General features: G+C 45.5%; 1 protein-coding gene across 2 annotated transcripts in view; it reads left to right on the plus strand.

Annotated features, from left to right (window-relative positions):
• fbln2 (fibulin 2) overlaps positions 1–21,651 on the plus strand; it is a 67,504-nt gene that overhangs the window by 44,064 nt on the left and 1,789 nt on the right. The window contains exons 9-17 of one of the 2 annotated variants that reach the window (XM_012838500.2): positions 2,358–2,498; positions 8,015–8,149; positions 10,363–10,500; positions 10,843–10,986; positions 11,628–11,756; positions 12,912–13,037; positions 14,638–14,754; positions 16,604–16,732; positions 18,190–18,313. In XM_012838500.2, coding sequence (XP_012693954.2) covers positions 2,358–2,498; positions 8,015–8,149; positions 10,363–10,500; positions 10,843–10,986; positions 11,628–11,756; positions 12,912–13,037; positions 14,638–14,754; positions 16,604–16,732; positions 18,190–18,313 — 1,183 coding nt within the window. The remainder of the gene's footprint in view (positions 1–2,357; positions 2,499–8,014; positions 8,150–10,362; positions 10,501–10,842; positions 10,987–11,627; positions 11,757–12,911; positions 13,038–14,637; positions 14,755–16,603; positions 16,733–18,189; positions 18,314–21,651) is intronic. The other variant, XM_031567596.1, reaches the window with a different exon arrangement.

Raw genomic sequence — 21,651 nt, forward strand, 5'->3', positions numbered from 1 at the left:
TTGACATGTCCCACCTTGCTCTTTTTATGCCACAGCATGCCTGTCTTGTTTTAGAAACGTAGCCAACGACAGCTCTATTTTGCAAATAAGAGTGTGTGGACGACTAAGTAGTTTTCAACCTGGGCTCTATTTTTAGATTTGGTATTACATTGTATAGCCGTTTAGCGCTCTAAAACAATACTGGACTGATTTTTATCATTTTTGTCCCTAGTACAAATGTGGGCACAAAAACATGGGGAAAATAGGGCCCAGGTTGAAAAAGTCCTTAGGGTGCATATTGTAGCATGAAGATAAATGAGTTCACGGCAAGCATCATGTATTCAAAACAAATAATGCAAACGCTTTATAAAAACATAAATTTGTCTAAATATTCCACCAATCAATGGCCAACTTTTATGAATGAGGATCACTGTCTCTCCTGTGTCTCTTCCCCGGTTTACCCGCCTGCACCTACCCATTAACCCTTACATATTCACACACAGATACACACACACACACACACACAGATACACACACACACACACACAGATACACACACACACACACAGATACACACACACACACACACACACACATAATAGAACACAACCTCCAAACCTGACCCACGACAAAGATTTCCTAGGCTAGATTCACATTCAGACCGACAGTGTTATAATTGGACACAGTCACTCGGGCACCCTCGTAGATGTAATGGCATTTAGACTTCATAACCTGCCATGTCTTACCAGCAGAGCCCTGATGACTACAGACCAGCCCAAGCATAGCCAATTGCTCCATTTTACAAACCGCGGCCGCAATAACAAGCAGCAAAAAAACCTCTGCTAAACTTCTTCCCCATTTCTCAGCCTGATCAAACATTCGTCTAGCTGCACTTTCGCTTTCTTTTTTTCCAACGTGAGGGAAACACAGATGCCAAATTGGTGATGGAGAGGGCTAATAAAATTGGTCGCAGTGCCTCAGTCAGGGCCGTAAGCTGATCCGGGGGTCTAAGGGGTTATGCTGTGTGCCGGCACACTGGGCCGTATGGTTATTTGCGTTTGCCTTTTCCACCGTGCGATTTACGGTACAGCAGTTAGTTAAATGAAACAGTGAATTGCATCCCTTCCTAACGAAGCCCCTCTGAGTTCCCCAAGGATTGCCCTCTCCCTGAGCCTTTCCAGTGTACAGTAATTGTGATTAAAGACCGAGATGGTGAACTCTCGTAGAGGAAATAGATGTTTTTTGTCTCGACATGAGAAGCCAAAGGTGACTCGAGCGCCGACCCTCGTACTTCTCCCCACCACCGAGCGCATTGTTATTGACTGATACGCAGGCAGAGGAAGTCAAATAGATTCTCCATCACCGTGGCAGCCGGGGCAGCCCATTGTCATGTGATGAATGAGGCCTGTGTTTGGGAATGGTGAATGGAGTGTTGTCCACGTGAGGACAGTTTTAGTGCAATCATAACAGCCCGGGATGCTGTGCGTTTGTTTTTCGCTGAGCCAGCACTATCCTGACCCCATCACATCAAGTCAATTGTAATGGGACTCTTTCTCTCTCTCGCTCTCTTTCTCTTTCTCTCTCTCTCTCTCCTCTCTCACTCTCTCAAAGTGTTCCCATATGTTACAGCACGGGTGGGCAAAGTTTGATTTCTGTCCCGAAAAGAAAGAAAACAGCCCCTTTTTCTAAAGATCCTAATCATTTAGTCACACTACAGGGGAGACAGCCAAAAACAAGACTTTGACTCTCCAGAACAATGTCCCATTATGGGCTATCCTTTCCTACATGATTCGGTTGTTGATATTTATGAATGGCGTCTGAGGGAATATGCTGAAATGCATATCACAAGGAAGCTGGTACAGCAGCGTCAGCCGATCCATTGTCTCGCTCACTGTGCTGTGACAACAGCACCGAAGTATTCAGTTTTATAGCTTCAGTTTTATAGGGTGTATTCACATGGTGGAAATTAGGCCTAACAGGGCCACTTAAAACATACATGATGCCCTTAAACAGCAAATGGGATGGCAAAGACATTTACCACCAACCAAACAGCCATTTAAATCAGCTCTTTTTCAAGTACAAATATGCTCTGTACGCTGCACTGATCATCTATAGTCTGGCTGATGTATGTTTTTTAAGTGTCACTGGATTTCAATGGATTCTCTCATTACAGCTATTGGGAAGCCATTGCAGATATGATTAATGGCATTAAATTGTGTTGGGTAAAAGGTACAGTATTAAATTGCGCTGATGGCATGAATTTGTGTTTGTGTGTGCTAGTGTGTACGTGTGTGTGTGTGTGTGTGTGTGTGTGTGTGTGTGTGTGTGTGTGTGTGTGTGTGTGTACCCGCCTCACTCTGACTCATGTCTACCTGTAGACGTGAATGAATGCAGGGGAGGAACACACAATTGCTCCCGCGGGGACTTTTGCGTGAACTCGGAGGGGTCCTACCGTTGCGTCCGCCTCAACGAGATGTGTGACGAGGGCTTCATTCACAATGTCAATAGACAGTGTGTGGGTAAGAGAACAGCCACCGGTCGAAAGCAGCGCTGTGGCCTCATTTCAAACCCATCACAATTACCCAAAGGGAAGATACTGGTTTGCCAAGCCTTGAAGCACACAGACACACACGTATGCGTAGGTCAAAACACACACACACACACACACACATGCTGTTCGCACACAGCCTTATTGGTTCACTTAACCGAGTCTTATTTGAGTGAGCAGAGGAATTTCATCCTTCCCCTTACGAATGAGGTTGGTATGAAAAGCAGTCAGAGGCAGAACATAAAGTGTTCTTGTCCCCAAGTAGGGATCTGCTTGTGGTTCGGATCTGTCCTCTGGTTTCCAGTTCTGAAAAGAAAACTCTTTGGTTGCTGGGTGGGTTTGTTTTGAAATACTCCCAAACACACATCAACAGCGAGATCATGTATTAGTGGTTAGTCTTCATGTTGTGCTCCGACCAAAAATGACCATTTTGAAATTTCAGTCTTTCATAAAAAACTCACGAGGATTCATGACATCCTTCCCCCTACCTACTTAAAGATATTATATACATTATAGTCTTTTTTTCAAATAATTGTTACATTCAGTGTGTCTCCAGTCAAAAATGATTGGGACTTTAAAATGAATATCCAAGACTGTAATACTATGAGTATTTAAAATAAATGGTAAAGTTGTCACATTTCATGCAGTTAGTTGGGTGAATAGGTGGGCATTTTTGTCATAAATCACACTGGTCATTTTTGACCAAAGATATAAGTGTATGTGTATGTTAAAATACTTAGTGAGTTTCCCTTATTTTTAATAAAACCAAGAGGTGCAACATTAAAATAAGGCTTCAAAAATAGAAATGATATTTAATTATTTTAACACTGTCATAAAGACAATGATTTGTATTTTTAGAAAGCTCTCAATCAAAATAGATCTAAATCAAATGCTTACAAAAAGCATTATTAACATTTTTGTCAGACCCATTCTGACTAGTCAATTCTGACTGGAACCACAAGTGTAACCACGTTGTAAACACAACATGAGGGTTAGATGACGTAACGCTTCATGTCACATCTCATTAAAATGCTCAAACCTCAAAGTCCGCAATGATCGAGACATGGAACTGGCCCCGGCCGAATCAAACAGCACACACACATTACTCTGTGGCCTGTGCAGTTGTAGGACTAAATGAGCCATCATTAACTTTTACCGCTTTTACTCAGTTTTGATGAGGGGTTACTGATGTGACCGTTTTCATACAGTAACACCCTCCAATCCCCACTTACTGTAGTATCCACAGATCAGCACTGGTGCTCGACTAGCCTGGTTTAGTTTTGCTTTAGCCTAGCATTATAGGTTCTGTAGATAGTGGCAGGCACAAAATGTCATCAGGGAGGAGAGCATAAGGGTTGGCAAACCAGAGGCACGTCTCCTACACAAACCATGCTGCTGCCACTTTCACCCGCTGGGCACTGTGAGTCATTTGGGATGGCAGCCCTGGAGCTGCCAGGAGAGGAGAGGGGAGAGGAGAGGAGGAGAAGAGCGATTGACTGCCCATCTGTAATCCTCACAGCTTACTTGTCAGTCACGAAGCTGCTGCTGCTGCTAATGCCACACTGCTACTTCTCTGCCTAACAATCACCACCACCACCACTGACGCCCACTGATATATAAATCACGTGGATTATCTGCATGCCCTTTGACATGTACTTCTGGAGACGATCTCATCTCTCTTATTTACCACACTCACCCAGTACATCTGCACTCCTGCACTGAGTTCATCCATCGGGTGTGTTCACATACCTTGGCCTCGTCGTCCTGTATTTTCAGGATGTTTGTTATTCATCTGAGTTATCTGGCTTTGACTACTTTATCGTCCTTACTGTATCTCTTCAAAAGCCATTGGCCATTTTGTTGGCACACGCTTGAAAAATGCATTTCTGTTTAATAGGACCGCAGTGATTGAATGAGGGTTGATAAAAAGGTAACGCATTTGGTTACAGATGATGTATAGCGCTATGATGAGGTGTGCTTTGAGACCGCGTGCTGTGTTCTTTATGATGCTTTTATTGCATTGTGCCGGCCCCAAAACTTCTTAACTCCGCTGAAATTTACGATCATCTCGAGTGTAAGGCATCCCTGGAAAAGAGACTCTGCCTGAATGAGACTCCCCCAGTGAAGATGTCCGATATATTTGCAGTCCTTAGCTAACGTTTGAGATACTTAAGAATAGAGGTGGAGTGTGTGCGTCTATGTATCTGTGTCTATGTATATATGTCTGTGTGTGTGTGTGTGTGTGTGTGTGTGTGTGTGTGTGTGTGTGTGTGTCTGTGTGTGTTTGTTTCTCTCTCTCTCTTTCTCTCTCTCTCTCTGTGTGTGTGTGTGTGTATGTATGTATGTATGTGTGTGTTTGTGTCTGTGTGTTTGTTTGTTTGTTGCTCTTTCTCTCTCTCTGTGTGTGTGTGTGTGTATGTATGTAGGTGTTTTGTGTCTGTGTGTTTATTTGTTTGTTTCTCTCTCTCTATCTCTGTCTCTCTCTCTCTCTCTCTCTCTCAACGTGTGTGTGTGTGTGTGTGTGTGTGTGTGTGTGTGTGTGTGTGTGTGTGTGTGTGTGTGTGTGTGTGTGTGTGTGTTAATGTGCATGTGTGACATCAGCCCATTCTCTCATCAGAGGCTTCTGCCTCCCTACTGTGACACTCTGCCAACCCACTTACTCTTGCTTTGTTTGGCTACATTTTCCTAGAATTTCTAGTCTCTCTCTCTCTCTCTCTCTCTCTCTCTCTCTCTCTCTCTCTCTCTCTTTCTATCTCTCTCTTTCTCTCACAAACACACACATGCACTCTCTGTCACTCTCTTTCTGTGTGTGTTTGTGTCTTTTTTTGTGTGTGGTGTGCGATTAATGTACATGTAAAAATGTGCCCATGCGCATGTGTGTATGATCTGGCAGACGTAGGGTGTGTGCGCGAAGGGTGAGAACCTTGGAAACGATGCCGACACCCAACGCCTCTGCTACCAGGCAACCCTCACCACGGCAACACGCTGACAGAGAAAATACACACGTCTGTCAAGAACTGACATGGGTGAAAACTCTGAGGAGAGGAGTCATTCATGAGGAATGCTCTATGACACACACACACACATTCTCATATGCACCCACCCACCCATACTCACACACACACACACACACACTCTCTCACACACATTCTCACATTAATACAAAAACACACAGAAGTCTATACACACTAACACAGGGATGCAAACACACATACACACATACATGTGCACAAACTGCAATGTAGAGAAAAGATGTCCCTGTGTGTCTGGAACGAGCTCTCACAAAGGACCCAACTAGGAGGGACATTTGAGCTTTTTGAAGGCAAAGTGAATCGCTTCTGCCAATGGGCTTCCCATGATGACAAGAGCTGTGTTTATATGGTATTTATTTTTATGTGGCTTTTTTGGGTGAGGAAATAGTGTAGTTAATAAACTGATCTCTATCAAGGTTGTGCTTTTCTCCGCGCAGCACTGAGCCTACAGAGAGAGGTTTTGTCCTCATAAGAAACACGGTCCCCACATCACACACACACACACACACACACACACACACACACACACACACACACACACACACACACACACACACACACAACACACACACACACACACACACACACACACACACACACACACACACACCACATCATTCCCCTCCCCTCCTCAGTCTTAAATCTCTGTCTTCAGTCTCTTTTTTTCCCCCTTGCAGACATCTGCTTGAGCAGGGAGGACTCTACGATGCACATAGTTAAATTAAAGTCTCTGTGGCACCATTTCCAGCAGCGGGGTGGGGGGTTGGGGGTTGGGGGGGGGGGGGGTCTGGACGACGGCCAGGGAAGGAGAAGAAGAAGAAGCGCCTGAAGATAGGAACGAGACCCTGGAGGCGCAGGCTGGACCCCTAGATGCCTCCGAAAAAGCAGCCCCTCCATCTTTCAGGATCATGTGTGTGTTGGGAGGAGGAGGGCAGCAGGCATTTTTTGGTCGAGTCGGGGCGCTGTGTTTTATTATTTGGAGGTAGGAGACAAGCCACCCCACCGTGCAGATTTGTGTTAAGGAGGTCCTGACGGAGTGTTCTACACCACATCCAGAGGATGATCTTCAGAGCTGGCCCACTGCCACAGGACATGATGCACACACACACAGACCAGCACACCCCTCACACACACACACACACACACACACACACACACACACACACACACACACACACACACACACACAGATCAACACACCCCTCCTGCTCACACATACACACAGATCAACACACACACACACACACACACACACACAGACCAATACACCCCTCACACACACACACACACACACCCACACACACACACACACACACACACACACACACACACACACACACACACACACATACAGATCAGCACACCCCTCCTGCACACACATACACACACACACACACACATACATATCAACACCCCCCTCCTGCACACACACGCACACAATCCCTTACCTCCCGCAGTGCTTCCATGGCGACCCATCAGTCCCTCGTCACTTGATGATGACACGATAGGGGAGGTTGCTGCCCCAGCGCGGTTGATCTCCATAGCACAATAATGCTGTCATCTGCTGCTCCATGCCTCTCTGACTCACCCGTTTTGGCAGGGGAGGGGGGGTGGGGGGGGGCGTGCTGTAAATCAGTATTTCCCCGCACTGTTTACAAGTTGTGCATTGTGCTGATAAGGACGTCATGCTCTTTAACACAGTTCTTCCCTATTTGTGTACTCACAGAGAATAGATAAAGCCAACAACATTTGCAACAGGCCCCGCAATTATTTTCACAGGCAACACTATGTGACATCTCCACTCTCCCATCTATTCCATATTTTTTTTTTTTTCGCCTGTTTTTTGGCTCGTGAAGCAGACACTGTCGGGGAAAGCTGGAGTAATTTTCCCCCGGTCCCAAAAAATTCCAAATAGCTGTTTTCCAAATAGCTGTTTTGAATAATCTATTTCATCCTCCATTTTTTTTGTCTGAGATCTTCGTAATGACTGATGATCTTGGCCTTGGAGTGCACAGCACAGCGCAGTATAAAGTAAACAGTTCTGTGATCCACTTAAAAACACACAACCCTCCACAACTCTTCCAACAATGTTGTAATGCTTCCATGCAGATGAATGAGCTCTGTGTTTGTTAACTTTACTTCTGTCCATTTGCCAGAGCAGCACACGCTTTTTCATTGTGTCAGTTTGCTTGACCATCCTGTCAAAGTCGCCTTATGTGTCTGTGTGTGTGTGTGTGTGTGTGTGTGTGTGTGTGTGTGTGTGTGTGTGTGTGTGTGTGTGTGTGTGTGTGTGTGTGTGTGTGTGTGTGTGTGTGTGTGTGTGTGTGAAAAGAAACCTTTGTAACTCAGTATTGAAGTGCTTCTATTGTTGGCCTCGCATGCATATTTACCCAAATTTTAAGCTCGCTCTCTCTCTCTCTCTCTCTCTCTCTCTCTCTCTCTCCCCACCCTGTAGATGTGGATGAATGTCTCACCAACACACATACCTGCAAGCCCAGTGAGCGGTGTGTGAACACGGTGGGAGCCTTCGTGTGCGAGAGGCAGATCACATGTTCACCAGGGTACCAGCTGAGGAATGGAGTCTGTGAAGGTTGGTTAGATTATTATTATTATTATTATTATTTAACACATTTGGTCATAGAAGCCCATTCATGGACAACATTTACAGATGTTTACATTCGACCATCTAAACACATTCATTGGTGAAACCACACATAACATTTCCACTTTTGAGTATCGTCCAATCACACGTCACATTTATTGTATGAACCACTTTTAACTAATTTAAGTCTATTCATTGGTCGAACCACATTGAACTCATTTGATCACCTGAGCACATTCATTGCTTAAACAACATTGTGATTTTTACGTTGTATCACACATGCACATATGATGCCATGTGGGGGACACACACACCCGTGCACATATGATGCCATGTGGGAGACACACACACACCCGTGCCCATATGATGCCATGTGGGCACACACACACCCTTGCTGGATTCATCCTCACTCACGCCGGAACTTTTGGTCTCCTTCCTGGCACTGCTCCTCCTCCACTCTCTCTGCCGGGCCGAACGCTCGGCATTCACTGCGCCTCCAAACCCTATTAGGTCCGCCTCACGGAGCGGTTCGAATTACAACGCTCTGGGCAGTCATCCATTTCCATCATTTATCAGAAAAAAATGTGGGGTTTATAATTCATCATTATTTGAGATTTCATCTGCAGCTGATATTGATCTGATATAGATCTGCATGTCATTTTCCCCAAAGATGAACACAGAGCCGAAGTCAGTGATTCTTAGACATATGGCAACTGTGCTTCTTCACCACAGATATTGATTGAGTGATTGATCTATATTATTTTCATAAAAAGGGGATCCCAGAAACACAGTCTTGATGAAAACACTTTGCGGTTCTTATGATGAATTATGCACACAAAGACAAAAGTTTTCAAAGTTTCCCTGCATACCCAAAGACTCAAGGCGTTCCTTTTGCTGAGCCAACGCGCGTATCCAGCACTACAGCACACTAAAGCCCCCGATAAAATCCATCCTGTCAAGCATCGACGCAGGGCCCTTTTAAAGAGGAACACAGTGAAGGGGTGGCCCTGTGCCAGCTCGCTATCTTGAGAGGCAGCCATCAAGGTCATTCCATCGACAATTATGAACAGATTTCTCAGCGCTGGCTTAATGCTTCCACGGGGCCCTTGACCACGAGGGTACAACTGCAGGCACTTCTTCTTGACATTCCCGCAGCCTCACTCGCATCTCGAGTGGCTGAGGTGAGGTTGAGGGGGCCAGGGGTATTTCATCTATCTGGACTTTAAACTTGGCCACGGTGTCCAGCTGCAGCTGAGTGCGGTTTCTCTCTTGTGGCGAACTCCGCGCCCAGTCGCGCTCGTGCGTCTCTCTTTCTCTCTCACTCTCTCTCTCTCTCTCTCTCTCTCTCGTTCTCTCTCTCTCTCTCTCTCTCTCTTCGAGCAGACAGATGTCCGGTCACCCGCCTCGTGACTGAGCAGTGACCCCGCAGATGCAGGGAAAGGCTCGATCAGTTTGAGAAATGAAGATAGGAAAGCGCACTTAAATTGGCTCTCCAAGATATGTGATTCACGTCAGACCTTGGCAAGCACAAGAGTATTAAGAGTAGACGATCATTAAGGTAATCTGTAGCTGACCAGCTAACGAGGGAGTAAACTAATTACACGCTTAAAATGAGAGAGCATATTCCAGAGAACTGATGATTAAGATCTCACATATCCGCCAAGGGGCTTCACACCCACTGGTGTATTTTTACAAGAGTAGCCTATCACACGGCGGTAGAACTACTTCACAAAACCAATGACATGCAACATTTAAAATAAGTTGCTGTGTAGAAGAAGTCAGATATTCAGTTCAGAGGAGAAAAAAAAGGCTCCAAGTTTGGCTTAGTCAGAACATGAGCTCATTACCCGCCACTCTGAAATTAAACCACAGTGCCCCCTTCAGGCAGAAAGGCGGAATTCACACAAGTAAAGAGAGATACTGCACCATAGGCGTGGGAAAAACACTGGAACATATCAACAAACAAAGCTGTATGTTATTGAAAATATATTTTTCCTAATATCTTATTATATATGAGATATTTATAAGAAATACGTTTTTAGTGATGCCCAGGAAACACCCTTCTGTTCTGTTCACACACAAAACGGGGTATATGACGACTGACAATAGTGGACTTACTAGTGTAGAGTTTCAGTATGGAAAAAATGTCTGGAGGCATAGTTGTGTTCGTTGTGTTACTCTTCTTCTTCTTGTTCTCACAGACATCGATGAATGTGTGGTGAGGACACACAACTGTGGATCAACTACGGAGTGCAAGAACACAGATGGATCGTTCAGCTGTGTTCCTAAGCAGCGGTGTTATACAGGGTTCACGCAGGACACACACAGCAACTGCATTGGTAAGAGAAGGGCTGCCCATTGAGAGAGGGCTCGCTAGTGCCTCCTTGTGGAATTGGATAGAACTGAGAACAGTGGGCACATTACTTAATAGGAGTACTATACTGTTTAAACTTACCCAAACAAATGAACATTTTACACATCAGTTCAAAGAATAGAAACGCTGAATGTAATCTCCCGGTCTGTCTTGTGCTCAAACCTACTGATTCTCTCCCCTCTCCTCCATCTCATTCTTTTTTTTTATTCTCCTCATCTCTCCTTTTTTTCTGCCTTTCTCTCCCTGAAACCGCTTTGCCTTCTCCATCCATCCTCTCTTCTCCTCCTCCTCTTCTCGACTCCTCCAGACATTGACGAGTGTAGCACCTTGGGGGAGCCCTGCAGCGCGGGTTTCAACTGCATCAACACGGTGGGCTCCTACACCTGCCAGCGGAAGGTGATCATGTGCAGCCCGGGTTACCACGCCAGCCCAGACGGAGCCAGGTGCATCGGTGAGAGCCGAGCGGCTGAGTGAGCCGGCGCTGGCCAGCGTCCCGCAACCTTTTCCTCTCGTGGCGTATGAACTTGTGGCGTATGAACTGAGTCTACTAGTTAGTTACTCATAGTGGTGTTAGGGGTGTTGTTGGTTGTAAGGGAGGTTCATTGTTAGGGTTATGCGTGGTTAAGGGTGGTTATTTTTGTTAAAGGGGGGTTGTAAGTTGTCAGAGTAGCTAGCACTCAAACAGATTTTCTTTTAATTTGGCAAGGATCCAACAGCTCCTTTAATGGCAGCTGGAGACAGCTGAATAGACTGAGGAACCTTGAGACAACATTAATTCCGTACTAATGAGGAAGTTCTCAAGCCTGGTATTAAGTTGTAGTGTAGCCGTGCAAGATAGATGTAGCCTAATCCATAGTGTCCATACCGCAGCGCAAACCTGCTAATTAAGCTGTCTTGACATCATGAATTGATGAAGCCTATGTCAAAACAGACTGACATGCCATCTAATTACTGAGCAGCCCACGCTTACACGGTGCCCCTACCCTCCAGAGAGCCCTCTGACTGGGCTGGTATGCACATAACAAGGGGGAGGCTTTATGGTTGATCTCCTGCCAGGGAAAGATGGTCCTTTTTCCTTTCTTCTGTTTCCAGACGTTGATGAATGTCAGACGGGCATCCACCGCTGTGGAGAGGGGCAGATATGTCAGAACGTCCCTGGCAGCTACCGCTGCAACTGCCAGACAGGCTACCAGTTCGACGCCATCCGCCAGTCCTGTGTGGGTGAGTGTGCTGGAGCTAAGGGGAGCTGGGGAGGGAGCTAGCGTATCAGCGCTAACACAAGCCCTCTGGCTCAGATCCAGCTCATGTACTTTGTTGTCATTGTGTCTGCCATGTTATGCAGGCTGGGTGCGGCGCGGTGTAATGAACTAGCTAAATGAATAACGCATGGGCACTTCAGTGTGTTTAGAGTGAGCTAATGTCTTCATTTAGCTAAGTGGATTCCCAAGAAGCAACCGACTCTGAAAGGGTTTTGGCCCTTTCTTAGCATATATACCCTGGCATTCTATATCCTATCCTCAAAAGAGAACCCACACATGTTCCACCTGAGACTCTTTTATGAATAAGACCAATTAGCATTCTCATTGGATGGATTTGATGTATCAAAAAGGACAAAAAAATGTCTTACCAGCATAAATAGTGCTATTTTATATCTATAGCATATATTTATGGCATACATAATAAACTAATACACAGCTAGTAATAAATTGCCTGTAAGTATAGCACAAATTGGTTCAATAAACTGGAAATAAATGCAGTTTAATTAGCTCCATTGATTGGAGCATTCTACCGACTGCCAAAAATTGAAAGGTACATCATGTGCGGAGACTGGTGAAGAAAGGGAGCCGCGTGTCTGTGTGTGTGCATGGCTTCATGCATGTCAATGAGGGAGACACGAGTGGCCTTGTCTCCTGGTGATGCTCATTCTTATGTCCCTGCATACATATGGAGTGCTCCCATGAAGGGTTTATGATCCTGCTGCTTGGTCTCACTCCTTTTGAATCGATAGTGTAGTGTAGCCTTGGAAGGCTTTCTCCACACACAAATGTGTGTTTTTGAAGTGGAAAATATACCAGAAGACATTTTGTACATACGGCTACTTCTTTCTCTCTCTCTTCATTAAACGAGTATTATTATTATGTCCATCACGTGTTGCCAAGACAGGTATGTGTGTACAAAATGAAACAAACAAAAAACGTAAACGGAAATGTACCAATCAGTCAAATGTCGTTAACAAGAATAATCACAACCACAACCACAACCACAAAGTGTAACTCCCTCTCCCTCTCCCTTTCCATCTTTCTCTCTCTCTCCCTCTCTCTCTCTCTCTCCTTCTCTCTCTCCCTCTCTCTCTCAATCTTTCTCCTGTGTGTGCAGATGTGAATGAGTGCTGGCATTACCCGGGTCGCTTATGTGCTCAGACATGCGACAACACGCCGGGCTCCTACCAGTGCTCCTGCACCGCCGGCTTCTCCTTGGCCTTCGATGGCAAAAACTGCGAAGGTACAGCAAGAGACAACACAAACACGGTCACACACACATCTGGAGTTTCTGGAACTTGTATTTAGATTTTTTTTGCTCTTCAGAAGCAAAAGAGAACCTTTGTTTCTTTTTAAAGATTTGTGTTGGGGCTTTGTGCCTTATTCAGATAGGACAGTGAAGGTTTGGACAGGAAATGAGATGGAGAGAAGAGGTGGGGAGTGGGATCGGGAAATGACAGCGGGTCGGATTCGAACCTGTGTCCCCGTGGGCGTTCAAGCCCGTATATGGTCGGGGCTACTGCTTGCGCCACAGTGCCCCCCCGAGAACCTTTTTTTCACTCAATCGTTACTGACAAGGACTCCACACAGTGTTTGTAGAGGTTCCTAAACAGTGTGCTTAGTGAAAAACGACCAAATAACAGCCTTTTTTTTTAGGTCAGTTTCAGAGTACTTGTTTATTCCCTGGGAATTAATTGGGGACAATGTGATTGCAAAGTCTGCAAGAGTGACCTCACCATAAAGGCTCATCCTGCTTTTATAAGCCACTGTTTATGGGAATCATTCAGGCCTGTCTGCATCTGAATGCAACTTCCTGTCTGGTCCACATGCCTGATGCTTCTAAAGTATGTAATCATTGACGACACAGTGATCGGGTGGCAGAGAGTAATGCACCCTGCTACCCCGGTTGCGACACATACATAGTGCATTTCGCAGATGTCGTTTCCAAATTTGTCCCTAAAGCAGATATGGTTGTAGAACTGCTTCGTTCTGCCTCTCATCAAGTCTTTTGTTAAGGTACAGCTCCAAACTGCCTGTACTGGTTCTGAACGGATGAACTTCCTGTCAGGTCTCTGTGGCGGATCCGCATTGCTGTGATGCAGCCTAATGACTCGGCTCACAGGTGGAGGCTGTCAGCCACGAGACAGCCCATCCGCAGAGACTGCCTCTGCCTCTGCCTGTGCCTCAGAGAGACACGGTGCCCTTTAAAGTGCCTCACTCTGTCCCCCAACGCTGTCAAACCAGTTATTTAAGGAACTTCATCAAGGGTGTTGGTGTTTTTTTTAAACTTCTCCTCTCATATTGTGGAGGTGTAGTCATTTTTATCTAAGTATGATGAGGGGCGGGTTGTTTCAAGGTCCAGGCTGGGAAGTAGTGCCAGAGCTGTTGTGTGGGGAGCTGACCAGAGCGCCGTTCTTCCGAGTGTTTGAGTAAAAATAGACAACAGTGTGGACGCTGTGTAGGTGAAGACAGCCATTTAGGCTCAGTGACATTGGCAGTGATGTCCTAAACAGTCTCACTCAAAAAAAGAGCTTTATTGGAATATTGATCTTCTGGCGTTCGACTGGTATAGCAATGAATGTCATAAACGGGTCATGGCAGATGGCTTGTACTGTCACAAGGTTTCATGACAGTAAATGTCTAATTATTAAAGGCTGGCATAACAATGTCACAAACATGACGGCCTATTAGCACATGACATACAATGTTATGGGAAAATGGCTGTTATTAACTGTTGGCCATTACAGTCATAACATGTGAAGAATGTGCTCCCTTTTCTGAATGTAAGTTTTTCTCTAATTGGATTAACATTGTCCTTGTAACACCTTGTGCCTTTTGCTCAGATGTGAATGAGTGCGACACCAATGCATGCAGCCAAGAATGTGCCAACATCTACGGCTCCTACCAGTGCTACTGCAAACAGGGTTTCTATCTGAAGGAGGACGGCCACACTTGTGAGGGTAGGTAGAACTCTGTAGAACTCAGAATAGAACTCTGCAGAACTCAGAACTTCACCTGCACCCTCATTGACTGCTGCGGAATGTTCCTGAACTCACATACCCAGAAGCTGAAGTTTAGATTGAGACCGTTGAGTAAAAAAATACCTGGAAAAGGCAGTTTGCTTTGTTGCATTGGATTTCATAAACTCTTTAATGAAATTTTAACAGGTCGATACAACAGTAGTCAATAGGCTTCAACAAAAGGGCCATAGTCACAATAACTGAATTAATCGCTCTGCCCTTTTGGAAGATTCTTCCCATAGGGCTTCAGGAGATTCACAGTAGAATTAGTCAACAGAATTAAATGAGTCTCTACAACACATCCTGCCAAAGGATAGAATATGAGAATATAGCAAACAACAAACAAAACATGAACATGTAAACTTAATCTGATATTAAAACCATTTTTCCAACAGTCCAACAGAAGTAATTATTAATAACGGCTGTAATAACACCTTTATCTCCCAGACAGCTGATTCCCCCCCCCCCCCCCCCCCTCCAGAATTGCATATCTCTATTGATTCCCCGTGGCAGGTCTGTCTGTTAGATACACCTGCTTAAGTTATTTCCAAATAGGACTAATAGGACAAGTTCATTTCAGAGAGGACTTACAGCGGAGAAAAAACGGATGAGATGTAGTGAAGGTATTGATTGAAGCATGAGATAATGTTTCCTTGAGTGAGGCCTTAGAGTACTGTCTCTGGACAAGAGGGTTGATGACAGAGGCCAGAGGTAGCTGGCAGCTTATGTCACTTTCATTTCACGAGGCCACCCAGAACACACACACACGCAAAGAGAGAGAGAGAGAGACACACACACACACACACACACACACACACACACACACACATACACAAAGAGAGAGAGGCACAAGCACACACACACACAGACGTGTGTGCACACACAGACACACACATTCACACACACACACACACACACATACACACACACACACAGGTGCGCGTGCGCACACACACATGCACACAAACACACACACACACACACACACACACACACGACATGCACACACAGGATATAGGTGCTCTAATTGGCCTTTCATCCAGATTCTTGTGGTTTATGTGCTGCACATCAAAGTACCTTCATTCACATTTACATTTAGTCATTTAGCAGACGCTTTTGTCCAAAGCGACGTACAATGGAGAGAACAGTCAAGCTAAGAGCAATAAAGAACATGGTGTAACAATAAATACTACTTTACATAAAAATTTGAAAAACGACCTAGAAAGGAAAAAGAAGTGCAGGAATGTAACTGCTGAAGTGCAAGTTAAACCCTCCTTCCCCCACCCCCACACATAGAAGGATACACACTCACACACACACACTCACACACACACAAAACCCATAGAAGGATACTCACTCACACACACACAAACCCATAGAAGGATACACACTCACACACACACACTTACACGCACACAAACCCATAGAAGGATACTCACTCACACACACACACACACACACACAAACCCATAGAAGGATACTCACTCACACACAACACACACACACAAACCCATAGAAGGATACTCACTCACACACACACAAAACCCATAGAAGGATACTCACTCACACACACACAAACCCATAGAAGGATACTCACTCACACACATAATAAAGCATATGCAGTCACAGTTCTCTTTTTTTAGAAATGCTAGTGGGGTGTATTGATAGAGGTCTTAGTGTGATGGATGAAATGACGTGTGTGTGTGTGTGTGTGTGTGTGTGTGTGTGTGTGTGTGTGTGTGTGTGTGTGTGTGTGTGTGTGTGTGTGTGTGTGTGTGGTACATTTCAGATATTGATGAGTGCTCGCAAAGCATCGGACACCTGTGTGCTTTCCAGTGCGTGAACATCCCTGGCAGCTACCAGTGCGCCTGCCCACCCAGCGGTTACAGCATGTCACCTAATGGCCGCACGTGCAGAGGTATGGAAGCACACTCACATACACACACTCACATACACACACTCACATACACCTACACACACACACGCACGCACACACTCACATACACATACACACACTCACATAGACACACTCACATACACCCACACACACACACACACACACATGCGAACATACACACCGGAAGTCATAAATGCATACACAAATACAAATGCATGCACGTACACACACCCATGCACATATAAGTTCTTCCATTAAGTTATTTCAGGTTTGGATCAAAAATAAAGGGAGGACCAACTTCATAAATGAAAGGGATTAATTTCAAAACGGACCAGTTTTACACTTCAGGGCGTGAACCTCGTACGCACGTACAACATCAACATGGAATACGACGGTTCTTTAAAATGACATTTCTCACAGCTTTCGTGTGGGAACTAAGTTAGCTAACTGCTTCTTTAACACACAAGAAACTGGATTCTCTAATGCACACTAGCCATCCCTCCCATCCTCCTCGTGTTCTGCACTGGTACCTGACTAACACATTTCAGATGAGCCTCTGCTCTTTCGGCACCCAGCCCGGGAGAGCAGAGCCTGTCTTAACCGCCTTGCCTGCCTGCCTGACCACCTGCCTGCTTGCAGATTCCCAAAGGTTAAAATTTGCAAGTAGTGAATGAATTAGAGCAGGCATCGGAGCTGACGAGCTGGAATGGGCCTTGCATCCGTAAGATGAGATGCATAATTAATGGGGGCTGCGAGGCCGCTGCTCTATTGACTCCCGGCCGGGTGAGTCTCGGCTCGTGCGCTCACCGGTGATTGGAGTTGTCCCCGACAAAGGGGACTTCGGCGGCGCTGATTGCTAGCAGTGTGATTCATGAGGCATTACACGTAGGGGGAAAAAAAGGGAGTGATTTTCCCCCCTTTCGCTCCGTGTGTTTTTATCTCTCTAAAGCACCATGAGCACTCGTGAAATGTAATTGTTAGAATAAAAGGGTTATTTCGACCCATCTCTGCCGGCGAGACATTTAAGAGTTCTGGTTACATTCAAATAGTCCTATTCAAAGCTTTATGAGGAACTCCCAGTGGAATAAAAACAGTTGTTGAAAGGCTGGCAACCAAAGTTTTGGGTGAAGCGAGCTCTCACCTCCTTCTCTCTGGCCTCTCTACCCCACCCAAAGGCTGCAAGGAGCTTTTCATGCTTACTGTAGCTGTTCGTTCACTGTAGCTGTTTGCAACTGTGCCGACAATTCATGGGGAACAAATTCCCTCCACGGAGCGGGAGAATGACTGTTTGCCGAGTGGTGAATGAGCAATTATTTCAAACTTCTTCCAAAAAGCATAATTTTCGTTGTTGACTCACCAAGGCTCTGGGTGGGGGTGGGGGTTCTGTTGTTACTGAGGTGTTCTTATTGTGGTGTTCTTTGTGATCCTCTGGAGAGTATAAGTATGGTGTTCACTGAGATGTTGTGTATTTTCCTCAGATGTTGATGAGTGTGCCATTGGGTCCCACAACTGCTCCCTGTCGGAGAGTTGCTTCAACATCCAGGGGGGCTTCCGCTGTTTGTCCTTCTCATGCCCCTCCAACTACAGGAAAGTGTCCGACACGTATGTATCCCCACCCTACCCCCCGCACACACACACACACACACACACACACACACACACACACACACACACACACACACACACACACACACACACACACACACGATAAAAGCACTGCCTCACGCTTCAGTCACACCACCATCATCAGAGGACTAGCTGCTGGCGCGCTTTAAACCCCTTTGAGCCAAACACACACAGAATCGTGTTTAATTAAACGCAAACAGAGGGGGGTTTTATGTAAACCCTTCCGATTGGCTACCCTGCCTCAGCCCACCTGTTGCTCCCAGCCCACTCACCATGCTTATAGTATAGTATAGTATTTCACACATACAGTGCATAAACGACTAATAGTGAAACACATTGTGAATGTTTGTCTGGCTCTACCAGGCTCCTGAGTAGCTGCAGCTGAGTTCGATCGAACAGGTGACAGTAACCCCTCTGGCAGAGTTAAGTGTAATCATGTAGATTGGCCAGTGGACCTGCTTTGGGTTGGGCCTCTCTGTAGTTCTGTGCCTTGCCTGGGGAGAGAGGGAGAGGGAGAGGTGGGGGTGATATGGAGGGCTAGGAGGCACAGCGATGCGTGGGCTTGTGTAATGGGGGGAATTACACGGCTCTGTGACGCTGTGGGACAGAGCGCTTGTTAACACTGGGAGATGGGGTAAGTGTGTGTGTGTGTGTGTGTGTGTGTGTGTGTGTGTGTGTGTGTGTGTGTGTGTGTGTGTGTGCGTGTGTGTGTGTGTGTGTGTGTGTGTGTGTGTGTGTGTGTGTGTGGATCCATGGCGCTCGCGACGCTGGGCTCTAATGGAGGACAGTCTCCATCGAGCGGGTGGAAATGGGGTCTGCATGGGTCTCATTGGGTGGGGGCTTAATCCTGCACGTCTGAGGCATCTCTACCAGCGGATCAACTGGGTGGACACAGATGTGTACACATGCGGCTAGCACAGGGCAGCTGGCCTAAGCACGTATATGCACACACACACACACACACACACACACACACACACACACACACACACACACACACACAAGCAAACAAACACTCACAAAAGACACAAGCATACACATACAAGCAAACAAACACTCACAAAGACACAAGCATACACCCAAACACAGTAGAAACACAGACTCTCTCTCTCACACACACACACACAAACACACACACACTTCCCACAGGCAGTAGCAGCACCCTGGAGAGCCCTTATCATTGGTCTGTGCTTGGCTGGGGCTTAGCCAGGGTCCAGTACACCTGAGAACAAATCCAAACACACTTCATCACACCCTGCGGCTCTCCTCTCCTCTCCTCTCCTCTCCTCTCCTCTCCTCTCCACTCCACGGATCCCCTTCTCTCCCGCAGGCATCAAGCCCTCCCCTGAGTAACCAATCCCGACCTTATCACAGAAGATCATCGCTTACGTTTTCAGTACATCTGGGAGTTCCAGTTTTGTCTCTAATCTGACGGGGTTGACAGGGTTTTGTGATTCTGTTGAGGCGGTAAAAGAGCTTGTCAATAAAGGTCATTATCCCAGACAGTCCTGTCAGAGGCGGCCTGCCACTGCAGTAATCATGGAGCATAGTGGAGAACACACACACTCTAAAGTACCGTACATCGGGCTTCTGTCTTGAGATAAGCGCAAGGATACTTTTCATTTGGATTTGTGCTCAGTTACTCACTGTTGGACTGACTTATTGTATGCCAGATATGTGAGTCAGTGTGCAGAAATAACATTGATTTTTATTTACATTTGTAGTATTTGTGCCACCTTGAATATGACAAAGGGTAAAGAAGACAAAGCCGTTTGTTTTTAAGGGACCAGAGATTGCTGAATCTTAGATTGCTGAATCTGAGATTGCTGAAAGAGATTGCTGAATCTGAGATTGCTGAAAGAGATTGCTGAATCTGAGATTGCTGAAAGAGATTGCTAAAAGTGATTGCTGAATCTGAGATTGCTGAATCTGAGATTGCTGAAAGAGATTGCTGAAAGAGATTGCTGAATCTTAGATTGCTGAATCTGATATTGCTGAATCTGAGATTGCTGAAAGAGATTGCTGAAAGAGATTGCTGAATCTTAGATTGCTGAATCTGAGATTGCTGAATCTGAGATTGCTGAAAGAGATTGCTGAATCTGAGATTGCTGAATCTGAGATTGCTGAAAGAGATTGCTGAATCTTAGATTGCTGAATCTGAGATTGCTGAAAGAGATTGCTGAATCTGAGATTGCTCAATCATAGATTGCTGAATCTGAGATTGCTGAATCATAGATTGCTGAAAGAGATTGCTGAATCTTAGATTGCTGAATCTGAGATTGCTGAATCATAGATTGCTGAAAGAGATTGCTGAATCTGAGAATGCTAAATCATAGATTGCTGAATCATAGATTGCTGAATCATAGATTGCTGAAAACTAAACCAAGGGGTGCAGGGACCTACTGTACCCACAGACTATTCCTACATTTCTCATGTTTACTCATTTAAGGGTGCCTCTATCCAAAGTGATATACAGAAGAGGTAAGGTTATATCAGTATATGTGGGAATCTAACCTCTGCCAGGTAAGGTAGGTTGAGGGAAAGGCACCTTAGGCATCTTACAGAGGAAAGAAAAGGAGGATCAGATAGTAGTGACTTAGATATTCTCGACCAGTAGTTTGGTTATGGCGTTAGTTGGTTCCCTTCTCTTTCACTCTTGCATCTGTTTTTGTTAAAATGTGTGAAGGCCATTACTGCTTTATGGGATATATTATCAGTACTCACAGAATGTTTCACTTGAAAAGTGCATTATCATATGCATATTTAGCCACAGTAGGATAAATTGTTTTTTGATCACAGGATAGCTGCGTGTGTGTGTGTGTGTGTGTGTGTGTGTGTGTGTGTGTGTGTGAAAATATATTAAGTTATCACGAAACTGAAAGCTTATTTTCTCAGGGCACTTTGCCTTCACTGTCTTTCCCTAAATGTCACTATTTGCTTGATTTTGAGTCACAGTGGAGAAGAGTCTGATGACTATATGTGAATGTAAATGATGGTGCATTCATCCACATAATGTTCCTTCTCTCTCTATCTCTCACTATCTCTCTCTGTATCCCTCTCTCTCCCTATCTCTCTCTGTGTCCCTCTCTCTCTCTCACTATCTCTCTCTGTATCCCTCTCTCTCCCTATCTCTCTCTGTGTCCCTCTCTCTCTCTATCTCTCCCTATCTTTCTCTGTGTCCCACTCTCTCTCTATCTCTCTATCTCTCTCTGTCCCTCTCTCTCTCTCTCTCTCTCTCTGTATCTCTCTGTCTCTCTCTCATTCTGTCCCCCTCTCTCTATCTCTCTGCCCCCCCTCTCTCTCTATCCCTCTCT

This window comes from Clupea harengus, chromosome 5 (assembly GCF_900700415.2).
Source record: "Clupea harengus chromosome 5, Ch_v2.0.2, whole genome shotgun sequence".
Classification (NCBI taxonomy): Eukaryota; Metazoa; Chordata; class Actinopteri; order Clupeiformes; family Clupeidae; genus Clupea; species Clupea harengus.